Source organism: Tamandua tetradactyla, chromosome 5, assembly GCF_023851605.1.
Source record: "Tamandua tetradactyla isolate mTamTet1 chromosome 5, mTamTet1.pri, whole genome shotgun sequence".
Taxonomy (NCBI): domain Eukaryota; kingdom Metazoa; phylum Chordata; class Mammalia; order Pilosa; family Myrmecophagidae; genus Tamandua; species Tamandua tetradactyla.
This window is the reverse complement of record NC_135331.1, coordinates 93,917,795-93,945,695: the sequence shown is the minus strand read 5'-3', so window position 1 is coordinate 93,945,695 and position 27,901 is coordinate 93,917,795. Positions and strand designations below refer to the sequence as shown.

At 52.0% G+C, this 27,901-nt stretch overlaps 1 protein-coding gene across 2 annotated transcripts; it reads right to left on the bottom strand.

Annotated features, from left to right (window-relative positions):
* Positions 1–344: 344 nt before the first annotated feature.
* On the bottom strand, positions 345–27,141 carry FGD2 (FYVE, RhoGEF and PH domain containing 2). Of its 2 annotated transcripts, none has more exons than XM_077161648.1 (16): positions 26,886–27,141; positions 23,324–23,555; positions 22,017–22,097; positions 21,197–21,345; positions 19,970–20,126; positions 19,650–19,788; positions 19,097–19,155; positions 18,655–18,801; positions 17,854–17,946; positions 12,264–12,343; positions 12,153–12,183; positions 11,638–11,730; positions 10,909–11,040; positions 8,464–8,601; positions 7,294–7,440; positions 345–7,049 (listed from the first exon to the last, which is right to left on the bottom strand). In XM_077161648.1, the coding sequence occupies exons 1-16, from the start codon at positions 26,951–26,953 to the stop codon at positions 6,744–6,746; spliced, it is 2,052 nt and encodes a 683-aa protein (XP_077017763.1). In that variant the 5' UTR covers positions 26,954–27,141; the 3' UTR covers positions 345–6,743. The 2 variants fall into 2 exon arrangements, with proteins under 2 accessions (XP_077017763.1, XP_077017764.1); XM_077161649.1 differs by having other exon boundaries at positions 345–6,956; positions 26,886–27,140.
* Between the last annotated feature and the right edge of the window lie 760 nt (positions 27,142–27,901).

Sequence of the window (27,901 nt, the reverse complement as noted above, 5' to 3'; positions counted from 1 at the left end):
TGCCTACCTACAAAAGCTTCACAAGAGTAAGCCTCAAGATCAAGGGCTTGGCCTATTGATCTGGGTGTCCCTAAAGTTTGACACAGTATCAGGGGATTCCCTGATGGTAAAGTTTAATAGTTCCATATTTTTTCTCCCATCCCTCAAGGGACTTTGCCAATACTTTTTGATTATCTGCTTAATATACTGTTCTAGTTTGTGAACTGCTAAAATGCAACACACCAGAGATGGATTGGCTTTTTTTTAAATAATTTTTATTAATAAAAACAATCAACATACACACAAACATTCTTTTTTTAAATTTATTTATTAATTAAAAATAAAGAAACAAAATAAAACAACATACATAATCAATAATTCACAATATCATCACTTAGTTGCATATTCATAATTTCTTAGAACATTTGCATTAATTCAGAAAAAGAAATAAAAAGACAATAGAAAAAGAAATAAAATGAACACAGGAAAGAAAAAAAAAAAAAAGATTATACCTACCATACCCCTTACCCCTCGCTTTCATTTATCACTAGCATTTCAAACTAAATTTATTTTAGCATTTGTTCCCCCTGTTATTTAATTTTATTCCATATGTCACACGAACATTCTTAAAGTATGAACATTCCATACTTGCTGGGCAATATGGACTCACAATATCATCATACAGCTGTACATTCATCACCATGATCACTTCTCAGAACATTCATATCACTGATGGATTGGCCTTTAAAGGGGATTTATTTCATTAGTTCTTCAGAGGAAAGGCAGCTAACTTTCAATCAGGCTCTTTCTTACACAGGGCAGCACAGGGTGATCTCTACTGGCCTCTCCAGGCCTCTGGGTTCCAACAACTTTCCCCGGGGTGATTCCTTTCTGCATCTGCAAAGGCCTGGGTTGAGCTGTGAGTGCTGAGATGAGGTATGCTGAGCTGCTTGGGCTGTGCTACTTTGAGTCTCTCATTTAAGCACCAGCCAATTAAATCAAACATCATTCATTGCAGCAGGCACGCCTCCTAGCCGACTGCAGATGTAATCAACAACAGATCAGGTTCCCATGCTATTGGCTCATGTCCACAGCAAGAGATCTAGGCACCTTCACCTGGCCAAGTTGACAACTGAATCTAACTACCACATATACTCTAGGATGTATCCAGGCATTACATTAAGCTATACAGGATTAAAGGCCCTCATTCTTATTCTGGGCTCCCTGTGTTTCAAGTGTTCAAGTAAGCTATACAGACAGGTTGAGTTAGATTATGTGCTACAGAAAATTTAGGTTCCAGACAAAATAAACCTTTCTTCCTTTGGCCTCAAAGAGTACATGTGGTTCTAAAATATAGACACTGTCTTCCTTACTCCTGTGTTCTGAATTACTTTAACCCCGACATACTCAGCTTCGTTCATCTCTAAATATCAGGTTATACATATAAAACAGCCTCTCAAAATCCAGAAATAATAATTACCACTCTGGACTAAATGTGTCCGTTCTAAAAGCTTACAATTTAGGCCCCTGTTATAAGCATTTTCTAAAGGAGACCATAAAATAATTGCTCTTTTGTTTCTGGCTTATTGGCTACTTGCTTTTTGCACAGCTTCATCCCTGGGGGTCTCCCCAGCCTTGCCTGGCCCTCCTGATGCTGTGGATGCTTCTGGAATGGACTGTGACTGCTTGTCCATCCCCATTGCCCACCCCTGCCCAGATATCCGTTCAGAGTCCAGCCTCATTCATTTGCATGTGGATATCTGCTGCAAAGACTTTTTTCTCCATTTTCTCCAGTGTCTTGGTACCCTTGTGAAAAACTGATTGACTATAAGCATACAGGTATAGTTCTGGAATCTCAGTTCTATTCCATCAGTATATCTATCCTTATGCCAGAACCATGGAGTCTTGATTACTGTAGCTTTGCAGTAAGCTTTGAACCTGGGAAGTGTGAGTCCTCCAGCATTGCTCTTTTCCAAGAATGTTTGGTATTTTGTGTCCTTTGCATTTGCATGAGTTTACAATCAGCTTACCGATTTCTGCAAAGGGCCATTGGAATCTGCCCATGACTTTGGGGAGTACTGCCATCTTGATAAGCCTTCCAGTCCCTTACATGGGATGTCTTTCCATTTATTTAGATCCTTAATTTCTTTCAACATTTTTTAGTTTTCAGTGTACAAGTCTTGTGCTTCTTTTGTTAAATTTATTCCTATTTTATTGTTTTTGATGTTGAGAATGGAATTTTCTTAATTTGGTACAGACTTTAAAGATGCACTACATAAAAAAAAAAAAAGGTTGGGTGCCCCAGCTTTCCTTTCTGACTCTCCCCTCACCTCATATTGTTCCAAAGCAAAGCCACTCCTCATACAGTCCACTCAGGCTAAAACTAAATCCCCCAGGGAAAGTTTAGGGGCCAAAGTCAGGGATCCTGGTTTCGAGAATTGGTCCTGCCCTGGCTGAGGAAGGTGCCCAGCAGACTCACCATGGTAAAGCTTTAAAAAGCTTGATGTTCTAGGTTGGGCATTCTGATTAGATGGCTCTGGGGTGGGACCTGGGCACTGGAATTTTCCAAAAGCATCTCAGGTGATTCTAATAGTCTAGACTCTGAGCTCCCTAAGAACAAGCAGTATGATTTATTCAACTCTGTATCCCCTGATACTCAGAGAATGTTTGCAGTGCAAGGAGCAGAGGCAGACGGCACAGAATGAGCTGATGCTAACTGAGAGGGCCTACGGGGCGGCCCCTGAGTGTCTAACCCCATCCCGAGCACTGAACACTATGCATTTGGTAGACCCCCAGGCCCGGGAAACGGCAGAGCTGGGCGGGCTCTGAGCCCCCAGTGCCAGCTGCAGCCAGACCTCAGGATCAGACCGGCCTGTTTGAATCTGGACTTCATTACTTGCAGGCCGTGTGACCTCAGACAGGTGAACTCCCTTGCCTTCACCTTCTGCTTCTGCAAAATGTGGACATGTGAACTCATGTCAAAGGTTGCTTCAGAATAAAATGAGATGATGCATGTGGTGTGCTCATGCATAGTAAACACTCAATAAATGGTAGCAACAACGAATGCAGGAAGAAATAACCGAGGGAATAAATAAATGAATGAGTAAAGACTATTCCCAGAACCCCCAGGTGCCCGAGGCAGGGCCAGCTCCTTGTGGCTGCAGCACGGAGACTTCCCAGGAGGGAAGGCAGCTGTGCAGGGGGAGGCTCAGCACATGCCAGCCCTCTCCATGCCAGGTCCACTGCCTGCCCAGCACCTCTTGCACTGGCCTGCTGGTGAGGCCTCCAGTCTTCCAGAAGGAAGGCCTTTTAGTGGTAAAAGCTAGAGGCTCTGAGAGTCTCTGCTGCCTGGCACAATCCATGCCTGGGACCACGGTGTCATCAGGTGAGGTGCTGCCAGGGAAGGGGGCGGGGGGGGTCTGGGGTCACACAGGCCCCCTCGCCTGAACCTCAGCAGCTCCCAGGAGGGGAGGCTCCAGCCCGGGTCAAATTCTGACAGGGTCAGACTGCGCCCACCCCTCGCCACATATTTCCACACCTCCACACTGGTCCGTGGGACAGCCAGTGCCCTGACTCCCGTGGGGGGCTCTGGGTGGCATTTTCCAGTGGACTCCGGGACACACGGCCTCTAGTGTCTGGGCGCTGAGGCAGCAGCAACCCAGCAGTGGTGCTGGAGCAGGCCTGCAGGGAAGGAGGGGGGCGGCCGAACCCCCCCATACTTTCCCCTTAACATGGGAAAGGCACTCTTGTTCCTGAGGCTATAGAAGAAATATATGATATTGAAGAAAAAATTCAAACACCGCAGACGCTTCTCAAGAAAATCAAATGACAATTCGGAGTTTGTAGCGTACTCCTTTAGATTTTGCAGAAATATAAAAAATGCTTTCATCCAAGGAGGATTGGAACATTCCACGACACAGTGGCTAGAAGGCTGCGTCTTCTACCCCAGGTTACGTGACCACAAGCCAGTTATTTGTCTCCCTCACTAGACTATATGGCGCCTCAGTTTCCTCATCTGTAAAATGAGGATCATAATCCGTGTTTTTAAGGATCAAATCAAGTCATCGTCATAAAGGACTCAGGACAGCGCTTGATAACATTGAGCATTTAAATGTTAGCTCCTTCTATAGTTATTATTCACTTAATACACCACCGACATCTCCCCGGGTCAATACATTAAGATCTAAGCCTTCTTGTCGATTAGTGGCATGGTTCTCCTTGCGTGGTTGCATCAGAGTTTATCTAATGAATTCCCTCTTGGTGGGCATAAGTTTATCAAAGGGGTTCCCCTTTGACAGATACGTTTGCAATCTGAGGGGCTACTGTAAAGAATGTGCGGTGAACACCCCTGTACACGTGTCTTGTCACAGTAGCCTGGCTGTCTCCTTGGGATGAATTCCCAGCACTGCAACTGCAGGTTGAAATGTGCGCAGTGAGGATGGCAGGGCGTGGGGCTCAGCACTTCTCCTTCCCCTGTCTCATTCACGCCCTCTGGCTCTTGTCCCGCTCAGGTTTAAACCCCATCTCTAGGATGGCATCTCCCACATTTCCATGCCCAGCGCAGTCCTGATCTCAGAAGCCCGTCTGCCGACTCGACGCTTCCACGAGGCTGTGAGCAGGCACCTCGCCCTGGCCGTTACGAGCTCTTGGTGTGCTGCTCCCACAGTCCCCCCTTCTGCGGGTGCTCAGGCCAGGGGCCTTGCTGCCATCTCTGGATCCCCAACTTCTCTACCACCCCACTCATTCCGTTAGGAGACCCTGTCCACTCTACCTTCCAAACAAAGCCAGAATCTGATTCCTTCTCACCACCTCCTCAGCTCCAGAGCTTGGTCTCAGCCATCACCTTCTCTCCCCTGGATTGCTGCCACAGCTTCTTGCTTCCACCCTCAGCCTCTTTCAGTCTATTTTCAACAAGCAGCAGGAAGGAGCTTTTTAAATAAGTCAGAACCCCCAGTGACTCCCCACATGGCTCAGAGCCCTCTGAGGGCCCCCTCCTCTGCCTCTCTCAACTCCCACCCCTAGAGTAATCTTCTGTGGTCTCCCTCGGGCTCACTGTGCTCCAGCCACACTCACCTACTCATTGGTCTTTGCGCACTCCCAGCACACTCCCACCCCAGGGCCTTTGCACTCCCTGTTCCCTCTGCCTGGAACGCTTTCCCCTGGATATCAGCATGGCTCCCTCCCTTTCTTCTTTGAGGATGTTCTTCAAACACTACCTTCTTCATGAGGTCTTCCTTGATTTTCCATTTAAAATATTCCCCCCTCCCATTCTTCCTCTACTTCCTTTCTTGCTTTTCTTTCTTCCACCAGGGTCACTCACTGTCCCTATTTGTCTGTAACCAAAGGGTTTCCTGGGACTTGAGTGAGACCTTAATTTTTTTTTTTATTTTAAAACTGAGAAAGTCCAGGATGGACTTTAATGGTCACCCTATGTAAGCACAGCTCACATCTAAAATGTTCTCTGTTTCACTTACTTATTTTGTTAATTGTCTTTCTGGAAATAACATAAGCTCCACAAGGGCAGGGACTGCTGTCTACCTCAGTCACTGGTGCATCCTCCCAACAGCGATCAGGTGGGGCTCACACTAGATGCTCAAGTCATATTTGTTGAATGCATGAATGAACAAGGGAATGAACTCATGGCCAGCCTGTTCCCCAGAGACACTGTGCAAGGAGGTTTTCTTGGGCTTTTTAAAACACCCTACAGGAGGGAAGGAGCCTCAGGATGGAGGCAGGCAAATGGCTGGGCATAGAATGGTGCAAGGACCTAAGGCTTATTTGTTTTTCCTTCTTGGAGGGCAGATTCCAGTGGTGGCTGAGCTGTTGGTAAATGCCCAGGGTCCGAGAGCTCAGGCTGGGGCCAACCCTGAGTGGTCCCTGATGGAAAAGCTGCCTTACCCACCAGGCAGGTGCCAAACAGGGGCACTGACCCTTCCCTCTAGTCTCAGCTCTTATCCCTTTTCTTCACTCTCTTGCCCCTCCTTTTCCTCTCCCATTCCTCCTCTCTCTGCTTGTCCTATCGCTTTGCTGCCTAAAGGAAAAAGCTTTGACTTAGTTCACTGGGTGAAAAACAGCGGCACCCAATAGCTGTGTGATCTTGGGACAATTACCAAACCTCTCTGAGCCCTGCCTTCTTCATTTGGCTTTCTCATCTGGAAAATGGGGATTTTAACTCCTAAGGGTGAAATGAGATAATCCACATAAAACACCCAGCACAGTGCCTGGCCCAATACAAGTTTCTTATTTACTATTACTGTCACTATCATGCCTGGCAGTTGATAGTACTCGACAATTCATAGTGTACTTCCTTTCTTCTTCTGGGTAACTCGGGCTGCACATTATACTCATGTACTCCCACAAATGCCCATCATCCCATCCCAGGCCAGGTAAATCAGTAATCTTTGGTAGTGGGCATAGGCAGCAGTATAAAATATATACATACATAAAAGCTTCTCAGGTGATTCTAACGAGCAATCCCGGTTGAGAAATGCCCAAAGGGACCATCTGTTCTGGTCTGCTTTGTGCGTTTATAGTTTTAGCACTGAAGGCCTATATCCCAGGACACCCCCCTCCCCCAATCCCTGGGGAAAATGGACATTTGGTCACCCCTCCCCATAGGGACGGGCCCCTATTTTCTGAATCCCAAATCAGAACACACGGCCTGAGCACAGGTGACTGGAAATGGATTATTTGAAAGCACAGGCTTGAGGCTGTGGGTCCCGGAGGCCACAGGGTCAGCCCCCGGTAGGGGGACGTGAGCAGGGTCAGTCGGACAGGTCCCCAGGAGGCCCCCCGGGGCTCCAGCCGCTGGCCGCCTGCTCCACAGCCCGCACCCAGCGGCCCCGCAGCTCCTCCGTCTCGGCCTTGAAGGTGTAGAGCTGGCCAGACTGTTGCAGGTGGAAGACCCGGGGGTCCGCTGGGGGCCCGGCTGTCACCTGGTAGCCCAGCAGCGGGATGGAGGTGTGAGCCCGCGTGTCCTGGGAGGGGGGAGAGAGCCATGGGCCGCTGCCTCCCACATGAGCCCCACCACCGCAGACAGTCACTCCACAAACTCTCATGAAGGGGGTGGGCTGGCGGGAGGAAGAGAGAAAGAAGAAGGAACATCTGGCTGCCCGCTGACGGCAAAGCGGTTGTCATCCGGAGTCTGGACTCAGCTCTGAAACAGCTAACCCTGTGACTCGAGGGTGCCGTGTCCTCACTGTGCCTCGGCTTCCTCATCTGACATATGGGGCCAGTGACACTCACAACCCCCACCCCTGCCAATACACACGCCGTGGGGAGGGGGGCGCCCGGGCGGCCGGGTGGCAGCGCTACCTGAGGGGCGGCGTAGACGTAGAGCACGAGGGGGTCGTCCCGGGGGATCACGCACCAGCCCCGGGGGCCGCTCTTGCCCCACTTATCCCCGAGGAGCTGCAGGAAGCTGCACATCAGGCTGTGTTCGGTCCCTGCCGAGGACCCTTTCTAAAACCAGAGAGGGACTGTCAGGGAGCAGAGCACCCGCCGGGTGTCGGGTTTCTAATCTCTGCAGCAACCCTGCCAGGAGGGGTTATCTGTCCCTGAGGCTTGGAGAAGTTCCTGCATGTGCCTGCAGTCCCGCAACTGGAGCTGTGACCGACTCTCAGACCCTCTGAACCAGTAGCGGGTGCCCCCCGGGATGGGTGCAGGGAGGGCTTATCACCTGTGAGCTGCCCCAGGAAACAAAATCAAGGGCCTGAGAAGGGACTGACCATCTCCTATACCCATGTGGTCAAGGAGGGCTTGGGCAGGGGCTGGGCCTGAAAGGATGGGGAGGATTACACGCTGGGTGACTCAAATCTGGGAGCCAAGCTCGGTTGGAATAGGCTGGGGGCCTCTCCCACCTCCCAGGGAGAGAGGGAGGGCAGCGGGTGGTGGTAACTGATGCCTGGGCTGTGGAGCAAAACTGAATACAGCTGGTGCCCAATAGGTGCTGACTGGAATGAGGGATGGGTGGTGAGGCCCCAAGAGCAGCAGAAAACAGAGAGCTGCTCCTAAATCCCAGGTAAGTCTCTTCTCTGGGCCTTCCATGGGTAGAGTGAGGGGTGGAACCAATCAGTCCCTTAAATACCCTGCAGTTAGAATAGTGTCTCCAGCTGCCTTGACCTGGAGCCTCAGTTTCCCCATCTGTAAAATGGAATCAGTGACACCAGCTCTCTCCTGGAGCAGGGCATGGGAATGTGAGCAGGAACTGTCCGTCAGGGTTGAGCTCTTGCTGCACAGGGACAAGGATGGAGCCAGAAGCTGCATCTGCTTGGTGACAAGCCCCGTGCTGTTGCGGCTGGGGGAGAGGCCAGAGGGACCGGCAGTGGGCAGGAAAGAGAAGGAGGGAGCTGGAGGGACCCTGTGACCAGGCCTGCCCGTTCCTCAGCACCTAGGACAGTGCCAGCAGGGGCTGCCGCTCAGCACACCTTTGCTAACAGGAGGGGCTGGGTGGGAGGACAGATGGAGGCGGGACAGCGGCCTCACCTCCAGGATGCCGCGCCGCCTGTCCCCGGGGAGCACGCTTCCGGTGAGGAACGTGTAGCAGTCGAAGCAGACTCGGTTGGGCCTGTTGTAGTCGTATTTCAGCTCGGCCCGGTAGTCCGAGCACCTGGCACACACCACCTGCGGGGGCGGGGTGTGTGTGTGAGAGCGATCAGTGAAAGGAGGAAGGAAGGGAAAGCTGCGGAGAAGGAGAGGAGGCAGAGCAGGGGCATGTCCCTGAGCGGCGGAGGCCACCATACAAGGCAGCCCTTATTCTCAGGGGCGGGAACACTCGGAGGAACTGGCCCTGGACATGCAGTGTATCTCTGACTCACTTTTCCCAGAGCTCTCCCTTCTGCCCCCTCACCTGACGCTCCCAGCAACCCCACTGGGTAGACAAAGCCGGGCTTTTACCCTCACCGGACGGGGAGGGCAGGACAGCGCAGAGGGGTCAGAGCTCTGCCAAGGGCCACACACAGCTAAGTGGGGGCTACTGGTCTTTCAGAAACAGGACATTTCTTTATAGTTCCACAGTTCGGCTTGAAGACATACACATTTTGCATTCCACTCAATCATATAGTCAGGTATACCCCGCCATAACGGTAATAGTTGGTTGCTTTTGCTAGGAAGACATGCCACGGGTACTCTGTGGATTGGGGCCCACCCCTGGTCAGTGCTGGAGAAGCCCCCCAAAGGGGCCGCTGTGGATCACGCTGGGGAGACAGGGTGAAAGAGGTGTGAAAGGAGCCTCCTTCTCCTTGGAGAGAGGTCCAGAGAGTATGGGGTAGGGTTTAGAGGAAGACTGGGAGTGTCACAATGAGTCTATAATGTGGGCTGGGAAACGGAGAGGCGAGGGGAAGAGACGGAGGGAGGGGGGCTACTTGTCAGCCAGAACCTGCACCTGGGGAGCTCGTCTGGGTGCCCAGCCCGTCATGGGGCCTGGGAGGGACCCGCAGGAGGAGGGCTGACCCGCTCCACCCTACAGGGATTCCGGTCTGGCAGGACAGACGAAAACTAGGCACCCGAACTACCCAAAGGCTGACTCACAAAGTACAAAGATTTTCATGGGCATGTGGCACCCCAAAACCGGGACAAGCCTACCTCCCACAGCCCCACACAGGGGGCCGCAACGCCCTCAGGGATATTTTATTCTTTCTTTCTTTTTTTTTTTTTGAGAGTTTTATAGCTTTCTATGTTATTAGTGTATATTTATTTTCTCCTCCATCAACTTTTTATTTTGGAAATCTTGAAGCCCACAGACTAGTTTAAAGAATAATACAATGATACCCTTCATCAATAGTTAACATTCTTGCTTTCTCTCTGCATCTATACCTGAACTTTTTATTTTTCCTGAATCATTTGAGTATAAGTTACAGTCACCGTGAAATTCACCCTTAAATTTGTAGCTGGCATCTCCTGGGAATGAGGCATATTCCTACCTACCCACGGTGCTGTTATCATACTCAGGAAACTTAATGTGCCTTTAGTATTATTAGCTACATATGGCTCACAATAAAATTTCCCCAATTCCCAAAACGACCTTTGAGCTTTTCTTTTTTTTCTTCTCTGTCTAGGATCCAATCAAGGGGCACACATACATTTCCTTCAGTTGTCAGAATGTGCTATTTCTGACAAAGTAGGTGCATGGATGTCCTATTATTCACTGTGCTTCACTGTGTCTCTTAACCATTTTAAATAAAGTTTTAGGAACTACTTACGAAGTCACAAATGGGAATAGATTCAACTCGCACTTAACAGGCACGAATCACTGAGAACAGTAGCTAATCCCCAGATCCTTTGTACCAGGCTCTGGGATGTGGCTCGTCACTTATATTTGAACACAGGCGTGTCCTCTGTCCTAGAAATCTGCTTGGCGTCTTGATCTCCCTTTAACACCTTTGGGGGGTGGGGTCACCTCCTTGACTGGCCCCACCTGCCCCCAGTGGGATCCCTCCTGTCCCCGGGTAAGTCCGTGAAAGACTGAGGTTGAAAAGGGTTTCTCTGTTTGCAGGGTAAGCGCAGGGGGCTGTGATGTCAGCAGAAAACAGCCCCAAGTACAGCAGGTGTGTTTCCAAAGAAAAGCAAGGCCTGCCTCTGGGGGCCTGGCCGGAGGTGAAGGAAGAGAGAGGAGTGGGGCGCCCGCGTGCCTTCCTCTCCTTGGGTGCTGAGCAGGAGGCTCGGGGCGGGGCTGACCCTCCAGGACCCCGCTGGAGGCAGGGGTTGCGTCCCCACTCTCCCGGGGCGGGGCAGTGTGGGCAGGAACCTTCCACGTGCCCGAGGTCTGAGGACTCGCCAAGGAGAGGAGGGGACAGTTAGGGGGATTGGTCTGGAGGAAAGGACGACGGGGTGGTGGGCGCAGAACAGGCACTGGGCAGATGCAGATGAAGGGGTGGGCGCAAGGACTGAGGGGGGCTGGGGCAGGGGGGGCGGGGGCGGGGGGGCGCTCACATAGCCGCAGGCCCGGCAGTGGTGGCGCCTGCGCGTCAGTGCGGTGAAGGGCTCCTGGCAGCGCATGCACATGGTCACCATCTTGTCCCGCACCCACTGCGGCGCCCGGAGGCCCAGCTCCTCCGACTGCAGCTGTGGGAGGAGGGGTGTGGCGCTGTGGGCTCGGGCACCCACGCCCTGAGGCCGGGGCCTCCGCCCACCTGCGAGGGGCAGGGATGAAATCAAGTGTGTCCCAATGGCTTCCACGTGAAGTGCTTGCTGTAGGTCAGCTCCTGGGGTTGCTGTTTTACAGATGTGGAAACTGAGGCCCAAAGAGGCCAAGTGGCTCATCGGGCAAGGTCACCCAGGAAGCCAGGGGTTGGAGCCCAAACTTAAAATTGAGTCAGAGAAACGCTCTGTAATCCCCACCCCACCCACCTTCCACCTGCCATCTGGCCCATATTTCTCAGACCTGCACTGCCCCCTGTAGCCAGAGCTACATAGCTGCAGAACCCTCAGCAGGATTAGCTGCACATAGAAGCCACTAAAGGGCTTTTTGCTAATAGGGGCACTTTCAGCACTGAGGAGGGTGATGTTAGGGTGGGAAGGCTTCCTATGGTCCCTTTAAAATCACACCTGGTGGGCTGCACTCTCTCCGTCCCTCCAAGCTGGGCTGGGTAGAGCAGAGAGGGAGCAAGCCCTATATGGGTTTGGTGGGTCTAGCCCCAGGGTGCAAAAAACTTCATTTACCTGCTGCTCCTGGGAGTCTCCCTCAGGCCCTTGGACTGCAGCCTTGAAGGTTTCATTCCTCTTCTCAATTTGGTCAATCGCTGCTTGGCAGGCCTGGGGGTGAGGGGTGGGGGGAGGGAGGGCTTGCTCATCTGTCCATCATCCATGCATTCAGTAAACATTGCTGAAAATCTATGGGGTTCCAGGCACTAGATTCTAAGCACACATTGGCTGATTTAAGGGAAAAGAAACTATTAGTCCCAGATAACACCTATGAAAACTGAGGCTCAGAGAGGTTTAGTGACTTGCCCCAGGCCATCCAGCTAAGTAATGAGAGGCAGCAAGATTTGAACCCATGTCTGACTCCGAAGGAGTCATAACCACTGCACAGCAACTCTGTAGGGAAAGCAGGGAGCAACGGAGCACGCCCAGGCCCCCTTCATACACAGACATACACACATGCACCCCTGCCCCACAGCCTGGGTGGGTTAGGGTCAGAATCTTAGAAAGTCACAGCCAAAAGGGTGTTGTTATACCTGTATCCAGGAAATCATTTCCTCCCGGGACCTGCTCAGAAAACAAATACAGGTGTCGAAGGCATCCCCCTTTCCTTTCCCCGCCACAGCCCGGGCCCCCAGCTAGCCTACCGGGCTTGCAGCTCCAGGGTGCGCTGCTTCCCCGACACCAGGAAGGAGTGGGGGAACTCCGCATCTGTCAGCTCCCGCACCTGCGTGGGCAAGGAGGCCAGGGACCAGTTCAGACTTGTCACACAGACACTGTGGAGTCGGGGGAGGGTGAACTGTGCCTGAGGGAGGACGTAATTGGAAGGAGAGGGATAGGGACCTTGTTCCCTGCCTCCCTAATCCTGGTGAGCCAAGCAAATGCACCTGCAACCGGGCTTTGCTCTAAGTGAACGGGACTTATGGCCCCTGGAATTTTATAAGCAGATAAGGGAGTCAGGGTGAGGTGGGAGTGATGGTTCTTTTTTTTTCTCTTTTTTGATGTACATCAACTTTATTTTTTTATGTTTTTATTGACAAAACAGAATAACATACAAACATGAATATTCTTAACATATGAACATTCCACACTTGTGTACAATCAATGGCTCACAATATCATCACACAGTTGTATATTCATCACTGTGATCATTTCTCAGAACATTTGCATCTGGGAGTGATGGTTCTTCTTTTTTTTTTTTTTAACATGGGCAGGCACTGTGAATCGAACCCAGGTCCTTGGGCATGGCAGGCAAGCACTCTTACCTGCTGAGCCACCGTGGCCCACCCGAGGTTTTGACTTTTTTATTTTAACATGGGCAGGCACCGGGAATCGAACCCAGGTCCTCTGGCATGGCAGGCAAGCACTCTTTCCTGCTGAGCCACCAAGGCCCGCCCGGAGTGATGGTTCTTAACAAGCAATTTGCCAAAAATGGAATTTGGGTCTCAAAACTGAATTTCAGGGTATACAGCTTTTCTGAGATCAGGTCTAGGCCTAGAAAAAGTACGGTGAGTAAAGAAATTGATTAAATCCCCACCCCCCACTTCTTATCTTTCACTGTCCTCTTACCGCAGAGCTCTGATGGTACCAAGGCCGTTATCAAAGCTGCCAGTTACGGAGTGTTTGCCACGTGCCGGCACTGAGCTCTCTCCGTGCGTGTTCTCCTGTACAATCAGCACAGCTGCTGAGCCCACTGATCAGTCTGAACGCTCCCCAAAAGAGACATAACCAAATATTCTGTGTCTCCTTAGAGAAGAACCTCAAACCAGCTGTGTATTAGTCTTGCCTAGCTGAATCTTCTCAAGTCTTTAGATTATTTATCAGTTTGCAGGAGAACAGGAGACAGAAGAACATGTTAAGTGACGCCAGGAGGGTGCAGTCACAAAATCCAGACTTTGGGAAACTCTACAGGAGAAATGATCTCACTTCTACAGTTAACAAACAGGGGGAGGGGAGCAGGAGAGGGAAACGTAATAAAACAAAAGAGATGTAAGAAACATATTACAAGTGATTTGAACAGATCAGCAGCGAGGAGACAGGGAACAGTAAGGGAAAACTAAAGGACATTAGTTTATTAAATAATGTTAATTTACCGGATGTGCTAATGGTATTACAGTTATCTTTTAGGGAAAAGGGAGAGTCCTTAACTCTTAGAGAAATATACTGAATTCTTCACAAGTAAAATGATTATGTTTCTGGAATTTTTTCTAAAAGAACCCAGTGAAGAAGGGGGAAATAAGAAGGAATATGGGTAAATTAAGACTGGGTTTGAGTTGACAACTGCTGAAGCCGAGTATTGCTTAAAAATGCCCATAATAAAAAGTTAGAGAAAAAGAATCCTCACAGCAACCTTAGGAGGCAGATGTTATCATGCTTATTTAGAAGATAAGAGAAGAGAGACACAGAGTAGGTAATAAACCTACCTGAGGTCACACAGCATCTGAAGGGTAGAATGAGGCTTTGAACTCAGGTTTTCAGCCTCTAAGAGTAAGGCATAGGGACCATTTCCACCCAGTCCACCCCTGCAGGGTTCTGTAAGTGCAGTGCTCTCCTGGGTGATGTGGAGAGAGCCACAGAGGGAACCTAAGACAGACCTAGAGCCCACAAGCCTCAAGGTAGGGGAAAGCTTGTTGTCCTTGATTCTATGTGAAGTTTGAGCTTCTCTGCTTCCTCCCTGCCATGTGGTTGCCAGACCTGTGCACACTTTCAGGGACGGGGACCTCATTCCCTTCTGGGCATCCCACCGCATGCCAGAGGGCACTGACTATAGCACGTCCTTAGTCTAAGGACGTTTAGACTCATGTTAGGCTTAGTCTCCCCTTCGGGCTCCACAAAACTAGGCTGTTTCCTCTAGAAGGGGCTCCAAGTGACTAGGACTCAACACTCTTGGCAATGGGGAGGCACTGTGGGACTCTACATGGAGAAGGTCTGCAGAAAGAGTTGTTTGGGGAAAGCCACCCTGGCACCTGGGTGCACCTGCAGGGGTGGGGGGACTGGATCCAGGCAGAGGGGGATGAGCCTGTAGCTCAAAGGCTCGTTAGGTAAATAGTCCAAAGCTGTCTAGGCCCCGACTCAAGCAATTGCATTTGGAGAGAGAGAAAAGGTTTCTAACTGGGGAGACAATGTCAGGAAGTCTGGCAAGACTATGTTACTAATTGAGTGAGGAACAGGGGAGAAGGCAGAAAAAAAAAAAAAAAAGAAATCCAAAGTTTGGAGTCGACAAGTGGGAAGAAATATGATGTTTCTGATAGCAATAGAGGAACTGGGGGAGCTCCTGCCCTGAGAAGCTAGGACGCTGCTGCGTGTCCACACAGCAGTCTCGGGCTGCCCCTGTCACCTCTGCAGAGGGACGCATGAAGGTTACAAGAGCACAGTTCCCGAGCTCTGCCGTGCCAGTCTCAAAACACTTTCCCTGTATCTGGGCCAGTTCAGTGTCATGCTAACTAGAAAAGGACTCCTCTTACTCAAAACACTTTACTGATACTTGTTCGCAAACTGTCTTAATACCCACATTTTGTTGGTGCAGGACACTTGACTGCCATCTGCTGGCTAATTCCGTCCTAAATACACAACCTAGGATGTCTGCTGCCTATGGCACCTCTTAGATGAGCTGTTCTTGTGCAGTACACAACCTGCACAACTGTACACGGAGACCCTGAATATGGGTGCCGTACCCCATCCTTCCTCCCAGGTTGGCCTTAAGCCAATGGCACAACATTAGGATAAGGTCGGATGCTGGGGAAAAATAGCTGCTGAGAATAAGTCCTCCCTGGGCACCGAGGACAGAGTGTCATAGGCCAGTGGGAACTGTCATGGCAGATTGAAGGCCAGCCCTACCTACAAACTTCCGACTCAAAACGGTTCCCAGCAGTCTAGATAGGTGCAGGGCAGGTAGACAGCTCCAAGTTAGCCAAGTCTATACCATCCAGTAGAGGGCGCTGTGCACCCACCAGCGCACAGGACATGCCCGGAGGGGAACAGGCTGGCTGCGATTGGCCGGTGCCAGAACCCACATCCCTCCTCACACACCCTATGCGTCTGACGCCCTTAGTCCCATCTCTGTCTATTTTCACTTTATGGCTCTGCTTTGGGCTCTGTATTTCTTGGCTTTTCTGCAATCTCTGCCTCTCTGTCTACCTGCTGGGCTGCCTGTTTCCATCTCTCTGTCTGTCTGTCTGTCCCTCTTTCTAATCCTGTCGTTCTCTGTCTCACTCCCCAAGGATCCCCCCCTCACACCCTGCATAATCCGTCAGCATCTGGGATGTCCTACGACCCCAGGGGATGTAAAGGGGGACACTGCTGAGGGAGGCTGCATGTCTACAAGGCCCCAGTAGGTTTAGGCGTGGGGGGTGGGCTGTGAACCCCCAGAAGGTGACTGAGTCCCCTCATCAGCCTCAGCCCCAGGCCCCTGACTCGGCCCCAAGTGCCAGGCAAGCCAGGCAGGAGCAGCAAGACCCTTCTGCCAGGGATTCTCAGGCATAGAGATTCTCTCAGGCTCAATTCCCGCCTGGAGGAGGGTGGGGGTGGGTGGGGGTGGGGTTGAGAATGAGGGGAGAGAAAGGTTTCAAGACAGGTCATTCCAGACCTCTGCTTCTTCCAGACCAGCTCCCTACTCCCCAGTCCTCAGGAGCAATCAGAGAAGGGTAGCCAAGAAGTTTCCTTCACCATTTCCTCCTCTAAGCCTGAAATTCCACCATGAGCTTTACCCCTCTGGGTTGAAGCCTGAACAGAAGACAGGGTAACATAGCGATCAGGCACAGGGGCTCTAGACTCTGTTTCACCTGGGTTTTGGGCACTCAAACCAGATTTTGCTGTGTGACCCCAAGCAGATTACTTGGGGTAAAAAAACCTTTCTGAGCCATGGTTTCCTTACTTTTTAAAAAAATGGGCCTAACTATAGATTTACTCATACTCATGCATACGCTACAAGCTTATTCATAGCAGTCTTGTTTGCAATGGCTTATGATTGAAAACAACCTAAATATCCATCAGTAGGAGGCTGGTTGAATAAATTACAGTACTTCTACGCAGTGGAATACAATGCAGCTGTGCAAAAGGATGAGAAAGTTCTTATGTACTGATATGATACAGTCTCCAGAATTAGTAGTTTAAAAAGCAAAGGAGAGGGTGGGCCACAGTGGCTCAGCAGGCAGAGTTCTCGCCTGCCATGCCGGAGACCCATGTTCAATTCCCAGTGCCTGCCCATGCCAAAAAAAAGAAAAAAAAAGCAAAGGAGGGGTAAGGGGTATGGTAAGTATGAGTTTTTTCTTTTTCTGAATTGATGCAAATGTTCTAAGAAATGATCATGATGATGAATATACTGCTATGTGATGACATTGTGAGTTATTGATTATATACCAAGAATGGAATGATCATATGGTAAGAATGTTCATGTTTGTTTGTTGTTATATCTAAAAAAAAAGCAAAGCACAAAATAGTGTATAGAGTATGTCACCATTTATGCAGACAAATGTAAGGAAACAATAATAAATATATTCTTTGTTTGTGAATGCAAAGACTACCTCTGAAGGCCTCACAAGAAGCAAAAGCTGGCTTTGAGGAGAGGAACTCCGGGACTGGGTATGGAGGAGATTTTTCATTGTAGGTGTTTGTTTATAATGTTTGATTTTGTAATGTGTGTTATCTATCTATATGTTTAAAGAATAAAATTAAAATTGTTTCTAAGAGGTGGAAAACAGAAAATACAGCGGCAGATATCAGCCCCCGCATCATCGGGCTGTTGTGAGGCTCTGACGGGAGTCGATGGTGCGACTGTCCCTGCCTGTTTGCAGCCCTCTCCGATGGGGACACACACAGGCCAGCATCTGAGCTGACAGTGGAGGTTCATCCCACTCCGGGTGTGGCCTGTGGGCCCGCAGCGTGAGCGTCACCCGGGAGCTGATGACAAATGCAGCCCCCCAGCCCCTCCCAGATCTACTGAAGCTGATCCTGCAGTTCAACCCGAGGCCCAGGGGATTCCCGCGCACTGGAGCGTTTGAGAAGCACTGGCGCGGACAGTCGGTTGAGAATGCAGAGTAGGGCCTCCCTGGGGCATGCACTGCCCCAAAGAGTGAGCCCTGACCGGTCGGTGAGGACCCCGCAAAGGCTCCGGGCAGGACGGCGGAGGCCCCAGCAGGGAGGCGCTAACCCTACGCTCTCCCTGTCTCCACGCCTGCCGGGGACCTGCCAGGCTTTGGCTCCCGGATTGAGAGGCCCCACGGAGGGCCCGCCTCTCACCTTCATCCCGGCCACGTCGATGCGGGTCCTAACCTGGAAGTGGGCGCCCACCTGGATGACCCTGGGCACGCAGTACAGCAGCATGTTGTTGAACTGCAGGAGACACAGGCGTGGGGGTGGGGTAGGGGTGGGTGGGGGGTGCGCCGCGGTGGGGGCAGGAGGTGCCGTCAGGCGGGCCTTCCCCGAGGCTGGGCTGCGCACGGCTGGTTTTCCTGCCCCTCTGGTCACCATCTCGGGGCTCACAGGACATTCCAGGTGTGATGAGGAAGGTGCTGTCCAGCCCCCAACCCAATTAAGGAGACCACTGAAGGGTCACCCTACCTGTGGGTATCAAGGGACCTCAGAAACTTACAAGGCCTTTCTCACGGGGTCTCAGTGTGGCAAGGGAGATGAGAGACTGTGACTCCCTCCCCCAGACTCCAGGCAGGCCCAAGCTCCAGCTGGCAGCCTGGCTTCTTCAGTGCAGATTCAGGGAAGTTCTTCCCAAAGTTAACCTAATTCCCTCCTGCTGTGTATTCTCTATTGCACAGATTAATATCATAGGCTTGGGATCCACACAGACTGGGTTCAAGCCCTGTCGGTGTTGCTTCCTAGGACATGCCTAGGACACCTGTGGATTGGAAATCCCTGAAGCCTGGGGCCAGCACATGATTTGTCCAAAGTCACCGGGTGGTAAAGGCAGAGGAGGACAGAGAAGCTCTCCTCCTTGCTCCTCCTGCAGTGCCAGGTAGCGAGCAGGCGGGCAGGGCCCAGGGACTTCCCTCCCCAGCACGGGCGGCGCCCCCGTCCTAGTCCCTCTACCAGGAAGAGGTAGCGCTCCAGGGGGTCACTGCGGCGGAAGGAGATCTTGAGGACGGGGCCCTCGCGGAGCAGCGTGTTGGAAGGGTCTACTATGTCGTCGTCCAGCCCCAGGCGCTGGTACACCTCCCACAGGTCCTGCAGCCGCTCCTGGGTGTGTGTGTGTGGGGGGAGGGGTGCGCCCTCAGTCCAGCGAGGCCAAGGCCCACCCGCTTCGGGACGTTTGCCTTGTGGGGACGGGGGTGTGGGGAGGGGCAGCCGAGGGGGCAGGTGTCATGGGGTCGGGGCGGGGGACACAGCAACCAAGACATGCGGGGCGGGGGCGGGGGAGAAGGAGGGCTGGGACCTGCAGGGAGGAGGTGCCAGGACCCAGGGGCCACCCTCTGTCCCCCACCCCCCCCCCACCCCCCCCCTGCCCAGCACCTCCCAGGGCTGAGCAGCTCACCATCTCGGTGATGGCTGCGTTAGAGTGCTGAGCAGCTGAGAAGATCATGTCCAGGGCTTCTGAAGGAGAGGGCAGGGTCAGAGCCATCCCTCAGAACTGGGGAGCCAGTGGCTGGGGCAGGGCTCTCTTGAGGCTTAACCACATGGCCTTAGGATCGGCGGTGGCGACCGCTCCCGGGAGGCTTGTCCACGCAGCCAGCACGTGAGGTGTCTGGATGGCCACCGCAGGGCAGGGGACAGGTACTCAGGCTCTGTAACTCCCACTGCTCCCCCTCACTGACCTGGACTCAGGAGGTGCAGTAGAGAGCATGGGCTGTGGCACCTACGGGTATGGGTTCAAATCCCAGCTGTGTTCCTTTCTGGCTGTGTTACCTTGGGCAAGTCATATAGCCTATCTGAGCCTTAGTGTTTTTGTCTGTAAAATGTGGTTATTGGTACAGGTAATGATGGATGTGATAACTGATGGTGGTCATAACCATCAGCAGGTGTGCCAAAAATATACTGGAGTGGTGTGGGCCTCCCCAGCCCCCTGGGTGCCCCGAGGGTGTCCTCACTCTGGGCATCAGCCCGATCTGGGGCCTCGGCTGGCAGCTTCTGGACATACTCCTTGAGCAGCAGCTCGTAGCGTGGAATTCTCTGCACCGGTTCCAACATGTGATGCTGCAGGGTCAGGCTGCCAGAGGCCTCGCTGCTCTTAGGAAGGAATAAGGCAGTGAGAACAAGGAGGGGAGGGTCAGGCTGCACCAAAGGTCAGGGGAGTGGGCAGGGCAGGTGGGCACTGGGGCCCATGGAGGCAGCTGAGCCAGGGACCGGCCCAAGCTCACTAGGGGAATACTGGGGAGGCAGTGCGGGCTCCAAGCCCCTGCCACCTCACCTGGATGCGGGTGATAACCTCCTGGAAGGGTGGGGACTTGTCGGTCCAGGTGGCCAGCAGTTCGGCAGCACGCTCAAAGTTCTTGACATATTCACTGTACATCTTCAAGAAGGGAGCCAGTTTCTGGATCACGTCGCCAATGCGGGGGGTGGCTGTCCTGCGGGCGGAGCATGGACCTCAGCCTGGGGACCTCCTTTCCGGCCCCCAGGGAGAGCCAGCCCAGGCCAGGCTCCCCAAAGCAGTCACTGTTCTCCTGGGCACAGACTCAGGTTCAGTCTGGTCCCACCTGGACTGGAGCTCCCTAGGGCAGGTGCTGTTCTCTCCCCTGATTGGTCTCCCCACAAGGCCTAGCAGCCCACAGTCGGTGTCAATAACGACTTGATATTTGGTTGTGTAATAATAATGAGCGCTGCCTACCAAGCACTAACCAAGACAGTCATGCAAGTCTCACCTCATTTAATTCTCAGGGGACAGTTGTTAGCCTCAGAAAGCTGAGGCTCAGAGAGGTAATAAGAGTTTATCCAGGATCCATTCGTGGTGGGGCCTGAAGGTCACATGACCCAGGGACTTGACCTTCCTACTCATCTAGCTGTGTGTTCTTGGGCAAGTGGCTTACCCTCTCTGTACATCAATGTTCCCATCTGAAAACATGGGAATGATGATAAGCGACCTCATAGGGTTTTCCTTTTTGAAATTTATCATGAAAAATGTCAAGCAATCATAAAGAGAATATAATAATAACACGCCCCCATATGTTCCTCCCCTGGGTTTAATAGTTATTAACATTTTGCCATATTTCTTCATCTTTGCCAAAGAACTTTAAAGGATGTCCTAGGAATCTGTGACATTTCTTTGGCAAAGTAGATGAAGCAAGTTAATCCACCACCACCTTAGTGGTCATCTCTGAAAACTAAAAGGATCTCTGTCATAACCACGATGTCATCGTCACACAACGGGCAGCTCGGAAACTTAAGTGGGTTAACAGGGTGCAGCGCAGGTACTGCAGGTAGCGTTGGCTATTTCCACTGCTTTCCACACCACATGGGCCGGCGAGGGCCGGAGCCACCCCCTTCCCCAGCACGCGGGGCCCCAGCCTCTCAGCGCCGCCTTGTCCAAGCCCCTGGCTGTGCAGATGGGACTGAGCCCGGCGCAGGAGGCTGTCAGGCCCTAACAGGACCTGGTGGTCGCGCCGCTGGCCTGGCCTCAGGGGCACCCGGCAGAGCTCACCAGGTGTCCAGCCGCCGCTGCAGCTCTGGCAGGAAGAACTGCGAGTGGAACTGGTAGATGGAGGAGATGTTGGAGAAGATGAGCCTGACCACGTCCTCGGGGAAGGCCTTGCTGCCGCGGGCCGCCTTCAGCAGCTCCTGGAAGAACACCTGCCGCGGGGACCACCGGGTCACTGGGCCTGCGGGAAGGTGGGGGAGGGGCAGGGGGCCTAGGCACACAGCAGGGGGAAGCAAGCGCCACCCTAGGGGGGCGGGGGGCGGGTTCTGAGGGCATCTTCCATTTACGGAATGGTTTCCTCTCCTATCATCCTTGCAACAACCCAGAAAGAGGTAGGCAGGGAAGACTATTCTGGCCGCTTTACAGATGGACAAACCAAGGCTAGAGACGCAGGGACTAGGCCAGAGGCTTGCAGCTGATGAACGTCAGAAGTGGGCCTGCCCTGGATGTGGCAAGGTCTTGGGCTACCCCGGGGCAAAAATTCCCGGCCTGTCGATGATTCAACCCTTGAGTGCAGGGCTCCTTAAGATGCCGTGAGGACACCGGGCCCTGGGATGAACAGCTGTGTGGGGTCTGGAAGGGCAGGCTGGTGTTTTCTCTGCCATGCGTGAGGCACCGGGGGTGGGGTGGGGGTGGGGGGTGGAACAGGGAGTGAGCGGTGCTGAGGGTTAAATCCTGATTTCCATCCCAACTCCAGCCGACAGGGGTGAAGGGCAAAGGGCTTCCAGGAGTCACACCCGGGGGTCCTGACTCAGCTGTGGGCCAGAGGAGAGCACGGGGGTGGGCTCCGCGGTCGGGGTGGGGGTGGGGGCCGGGCACCAGCCTGGTCCAGCAGGTGGAGGCGTGCCACGTAGGCCTGCTCCGTCTCCAGGAGCTCCTGGACAATCCTCTTCTCCTCAGGCTCCTGCCAGGGGGGTGGGGAGGGAAACAGAGAAGAATGGGCGGGAGAGCTGAGGTCTCCTCTGATGGGGACCGTGGGTGCCAGTCCCCAAAGATGCTCCATGGAGCCTATTTCCCAGGGTTCACACCCGCCTGCAGACTCGGGCTGGCCCTGGGGCCGCTTTAACTCGATAGAATGCAGCAGGAGTGAGGCTGTGCTGGTCCCGGGCCTGAGCCTCAGTAGGTCTGGAAGCTTCCGCCTATGCGCTCTTGTGGACAGGAACCACCAGGCTGTGAGGTCTGACTGCCCTGATGGACGCCCTGGCAGGGAGACCACGCAGCGCGGAGGGGCCCTGGGACCACACGGAGAGGACCGGCCCAGCTGTGCCAGTGTCCCAGCTGAATCCTGGCTTCCGGCCGTCCTTATGAGGCCCCAGGCTGGAGAGTGGCATTATCTTGGCCACTCCTGCCCAGCCACCCTCTGACTGCCTGCGAGGGGCCCCAAGTGGGACAAATAGAAAAACCGTGCAGTGGCATCCCAGTCAAGCCACAAAATTGTGAGAAATAATAAATTGTTGTGCCAGGCCACTGCATTTTGGGGTGACTTGTCATGCAGCAATTGATACCCAGAACCCACTACTATAAGTATCAGCCCCACTTTACAAATAGGGAAACCGAGGCACGCAGAGGTTAGAGAGGTCTGCCCAAGGTCACACGAGGAGCAGACGGGTGTGCCGGGAAGTGGACCTGGCAGGCTGGCTACAGGCGCACACTGGCGTGCAGTCTAAACCTTGAACTTGACGGATAAGGAAACGGAGACCCACGGAAAGGAGGTAACCTGCCTACAATCAGACAGGTCTTTAGTCTAAGGGCAGGAACTGGCACTCAAAGCTCTAATGCTGGTTTTGGATTCTTATCTCTTTCGATGGGTAAACTGAGGCTCCACTGGGGAACAGCATTGGGTTCATAAGACAGAGACTGTTCTGAGCTGTATGGTCTCGGACCAGTTCCTTGAGCTGTCTGAGTTTCAATTTCCCTGCCAGATAAAACCTCTTAGAGAGAGGGAGACATGAAGTAATGCTGGCGGTGGGGTGCAGAGCAGGTAGCTAGCTTCCAGCCGATCTCTGCAGAGCCTCACAAGACCTCCACCTGGGGAGCTGCTGTCACTGGCTGGGGATATGGAAGAATGTATGAGGTCAGGGTCAGCAAAAGGCGCCCTCCCACTCCCCTTCTACCCCAGCCTTTAGGCACCTGTGTCTCCATCCCGGGGCCGGTCCTGGGCTGGCAGGACTTCCTCCAGCCGCCGCTGGACAGCTTGCTCTTCAGGGAGTTCAGGTACCTCCTGCTGACTGTTCTGGGCCCAGAATCCAGGGTCTCCTCCGGGGTGGGCCTCTCCCATGGCTCCGGGGGCTGGGGGAGCCTGCTCCCTGCGCAGTGAGGGTAGTCGTCCAGTCTGCGGTCTCTGGGCACTGCTCCCGGGGTCCTGAGGAAAACAGAGCAGAGGTGAGGGGTTTCTGGTCTACGGAACAAAGAGGATGATGATGGCTCCTGTGTGGGGTCATTGAGGTCAGGTGAGCAGTGATCCCCGAGTCCCAGGCCCTGTGCAGGAGCCTGCCAAGTAAAATTCCCACTTCTCTCTCCAACCCCTTTTTTGGAGGGAAATCCAGCTTCAAAATGAGTCAGCCTGGGGTGTGTTTTCATTCTATGGGGAACTGCATACTTCCCTGTTTAAAATGCAACCACATAGAAGAAACTCTCCTTCTGCACACAGAAGTTTGTTTGTTTGTTTTAATTTTTAATTTCATTTATTAAATATAGCAACATGCAAACACAAACGTTCTTACCATACGATCATTCCATTCTACGTATATAATCAGTAACTCACAATATCATCACGTAGTTGCATATTCATCATCATGATCATTTCTTAGAACATTTGGAACGATTCAGAAAAAGAAATAAGAAAACAGAAAAAATTCGTACAACCATACCCCTCACCCCTCCCTTACATTGATCTCTAGCATTTCAATCTACTAAATTTATTTTAACATTTGTTCCCCTCATTATTTATTTATTTTTAATCCATATGTTTTACTCGTCTGTTGATGAGGTAGATAAAAGGAGCACCAGACACAAGGTTTTCACCATCACACAGTCACATTGGGAGAGCTATATCAGTATACTGTCATCATCAAGAAAAATGGCTACTGGAACACAGCTGTACATTTTCAGGCAGTTCCCTCCAGCCTCTCCATTACATCTTGACTAACAAGGTGATATCTATTTGATGCGTAAGAATAACCTCCAGGATAACCTCTCGACTCTGTTTGGGATCTCTTAGCCATTGACGCTTTATTTTGTCTCATTTTGCTCTTCCCGCTTTTGGTTGAGAAGATTTTCTCAATCCTTTGATCCTGAGTTCCAGCTCATTCTAGGATTTCTGTCCCACATTGCTAGGAAGGTCCAGACCCCTGAGAGTCATGTCCCACGTAGAGAGCGGGAGGGCGGTCAGTTTGCTCGTCGCGCAATGGTTTAATGGTTTCCTTGCTAAGCCTCACCTTTGGAGTTATACACAGAGGAGGCCTCCCCACCGTTTTTTTAGAGTCTGCAGCAGGAAAGGGACTAAAACTTTAATAACTGATACTTGGAGGGAAGGTGGGAGCCATGGAACAATCTAAAGTGAGGGCAGAGCTGCTAAATATGGGAGTTTTCAAGGGCCTGGGGTGGAAGCTGTGCCCTCCACAACTCCAGCCAGGGAAGAAGCTGGCCCAAGACCAATTTCTCTGTTTCCCCAGAGATGGGCCTTCATAAAGCAGCTTTGTTACTGGGTCTGTAGACCAGTTAAATTCTTTGGATAACAGAGGCCACCTTTGTTGAATATACTCAGTAGTTTGGATTGTGTTCTATTCTCATTGTAAAAGCTTACAATGATAGCACAGGCTAAGCATCTTTAGGAGAAAGACAAGTTGGGAAATAGAAGGCCAGAAAAGGACAAAAACCCCCACACTTCGTGAGACAGGTTTTCATTTTCCCCATTTTGCAGCGAAGGATTCAAACCAGATAGGCTGGTTTCACCCTAAATTGCCTCTTCCTATTTGAGTAAAGGAGAAAGAGATCCAGAGTCAAAGTGACTTGCCCCAAGTCAGCCAGTTTGTGACACAGAGACGATTGCAACCCAGTCTCTGAGTGCCACTCCTGGCTCCCCTGACCCTGCCCCTGGCACCTCAATGGCCAGTTCCTCTGCCCACAGGTCTGCAGCTCCTGTGAGCAGCTGGCCTCAGGCTTTCTGTTCTACATTTGGTTTCAACTTCTGCATTTCTCCCTATGTGCCCCAGGCCAGCTTCTATTTCCTCTACACACACACACACACACACACACACACACACACACACACGCTGTCAGATCAGCTAAGGTGCTGGAGACCCATCAGAAAGCTTAAGCCAAGGTAGTTGGCCTGGGGCCCTCAAATAAGGGGTGACTCTCACCCTTCTGGACAAGGCGTGCTCTGGGGGTTGAATTTCGCCTCTAGGCCCACATGGATACCACCTCCACCTCGAAGCCCAGGGGAGGCTTTGCTTGCCCCGAGTGCCCTCAGCACGGCGCCCGAGCCCCTCCTGGGACATCGTGACCTTGCATTATGGTTATGGCTACACAGCTTAGCATCCAAAGGCACAACAGGGATCATCGGCGGCTGACACGTTCTTAGCTGCACCTCTCTTGGGGACTGCACTCCATGGAAGGGAGCTGCGTCACCCAAGGCATGCTCCCTTCCCACAGGAATGGGAGCCAGCATTCAGTGACTAGTTCAACCCCTTTGCCTTAACTGGAACAGCTCTGAAGGGCCTCCCAGCTCCAGAGCCCCCTGGGACAGGCTGAGACCTCTGTCGCAAGTGCACTGCAGGCCAACTTCTCTACCTGCCGGGCCCTGGTCCTCTCACCCACCACTGGTGGTGTTCCTCAAATCTTTCCTCAGCACACCTCCTAAAGCAAATCTCTGTCTCGGAGTCTGTTGGCAGAGAACTCTACCTATGGCAGTCCCTAACACAGCCCTGGGCTTAAGAAATGCGTGCTGAGTGGATTAAGGTCACACACACCACCCCTGCTGAGTTTACCAATGACCTCCACGCATCTGATGCAGCCCTTTTTCTTTAGACAGAAGCCCCGGCATTGCCTTCAAACACATGAACTTAATACATTTGTCATCTTTTGCCTTTTTGCACTTCCATTTCCTCATTCATAAAAAAATGAGAATGGTAAAAGAATCGACCCCCAGTAAGATGGTAAATGCCCCATAGGTTGGATGAACATTTGCCCAGCACAGTCCCAGCTTCACTTGTTGTCCCAGGAAAAAAAACTAATAGCATCCACTTTCAGTTTTGCACATGGGCTTGTTTGAATGACAAATTATAGGTTATCCTACTCATAGGGAGTAAATACTCTACAAATACTAGCTATTGTTTGCACAAGTTGCTGCAGAGGCAGTGGATGGAGTCAGGCACTCCAAACGCTGTCTGTCACCCACCCACACTCACTCATAACTCCACAATTGCCCTGACGCCCCAGTGCATCTGGGCACACTCTTCCCGGTTTGGCTCTTGGGCCCTAGGACATTATCCTGTGCTCTCAGAACCTATGACAGATAAGGGGAGGTATTCAGGGCAGGACCCAGAGGAAGAACTTGAGGGCCCAAGGTGGCCCTGAGCCTCAGCATGGTAACTGGGAGGGTCCATGCAGCCTGAGAGCCCGTGGCTGAGGGGCTGGAGGAAGTGGTCAGCCCCCATTGGTGACCCTTCCCAACCCAGCTGCTCCGTACCTGCTGTTCTCAAACACAGCCATGAGGTTGGACACAGATGCCAGCTTCTTTTCCTGTGCCCCTGCCATCCTGCAGGCCTCCAGGGTGGCCTCTCAGACACCCCCAGTACAGGGAGGGAGGCCTTTGGCTAGCACTTGACCACTCTGGCCTGTGGATTAAATGAGCTAAGAGCTCCAGAAACCCACGCCTAGCTTTCCTGAGAGCTCAGCAGCCCTGCTTCTGGCTCCAGAGTGAAGAAAGAGGAAGCAATCTCAGGGCCACAGCTCTGTAGGAGAAAAGGCAGCTCTCCCTCGGTGGGAGGGGCCACTCGGGCCCCAGCCCCTCCCTCACCTTTCACTCCTACAGACCCCAAGTTCCAGAAGCGCCCTCCACCCCACTCATGAGGGGGCAACAGGGCTCAGGGGTAGTTTTCGGAGTAGGGCCTTGGTTGGCTTGCTGGGCCTTAGGAAAGAAAAAATGTGGTTGACCAGATGCTCGGTCAAGAAGCCAGCCATCTGGTTAATCACACTTTCTCCCTCATAAGGTCCAGCAGCTTTTACTCAGTTCCTTTCCCAGCAACTTCCTTTTTGCATCTGACCCTGCCTACAGTTATAAGGAAGCAGCTTCTTTAATGAAAAATAAATCATATATATTTTTCACAAAATTGGGGTTGCTCTACATGTACTATTTTTTATACCTTGCTTTTGTCCCCTAAGTAACCATATGTCAAAAATATTTCCATGCCATTTAACATTTTTCTAAGGTATAATTTTAAGTGGCTACACTAAAATATTAGGTCTTTCATATGTACTGTAATTTACTTATTGTTGGATATTTTGGAAATCTCTGTCTTTTCCTTTGTTGTGTGTGTGCTATTGTAAATAACTGCTATGATGACTATCCTGTGCTTATCTCTGGATGTATCCACTGGCTACATTTAGAAACTTGGAAACACTACAGCATTAAAGGATATACAGGTTACCCCAAACCAGCCTCCTGAAATGCTGGTTATCATCTCACCTGGGGTGCATTTGAAG

Excerpts from the sequence above, each read along its gene's own strand:
- FGD2 (XM_077161648.1), bottom strand. The coding sequence starts at position 26,953 with ATGGCAGGGGCACAGGAAAAGAAGCTGGCATCTGTGTCCAACCTCATG. Across the intron at positions 21,346-22,016 it reads GCCTCCACCTGCTGGACCAG|GTGTTCTTCCAGGAGCTGCT; the intron begins GCTGGTGCCCGG and ends TCCCCGCGGCAG. Across the intron at positions 12,344-17,853 it reads TCGACGTGGCCGGGATGAAG|GTGCGGGAGCTGACAGATGC; the intron begins GTGAGAGGCGGG and ends TTGCCCACGCAG.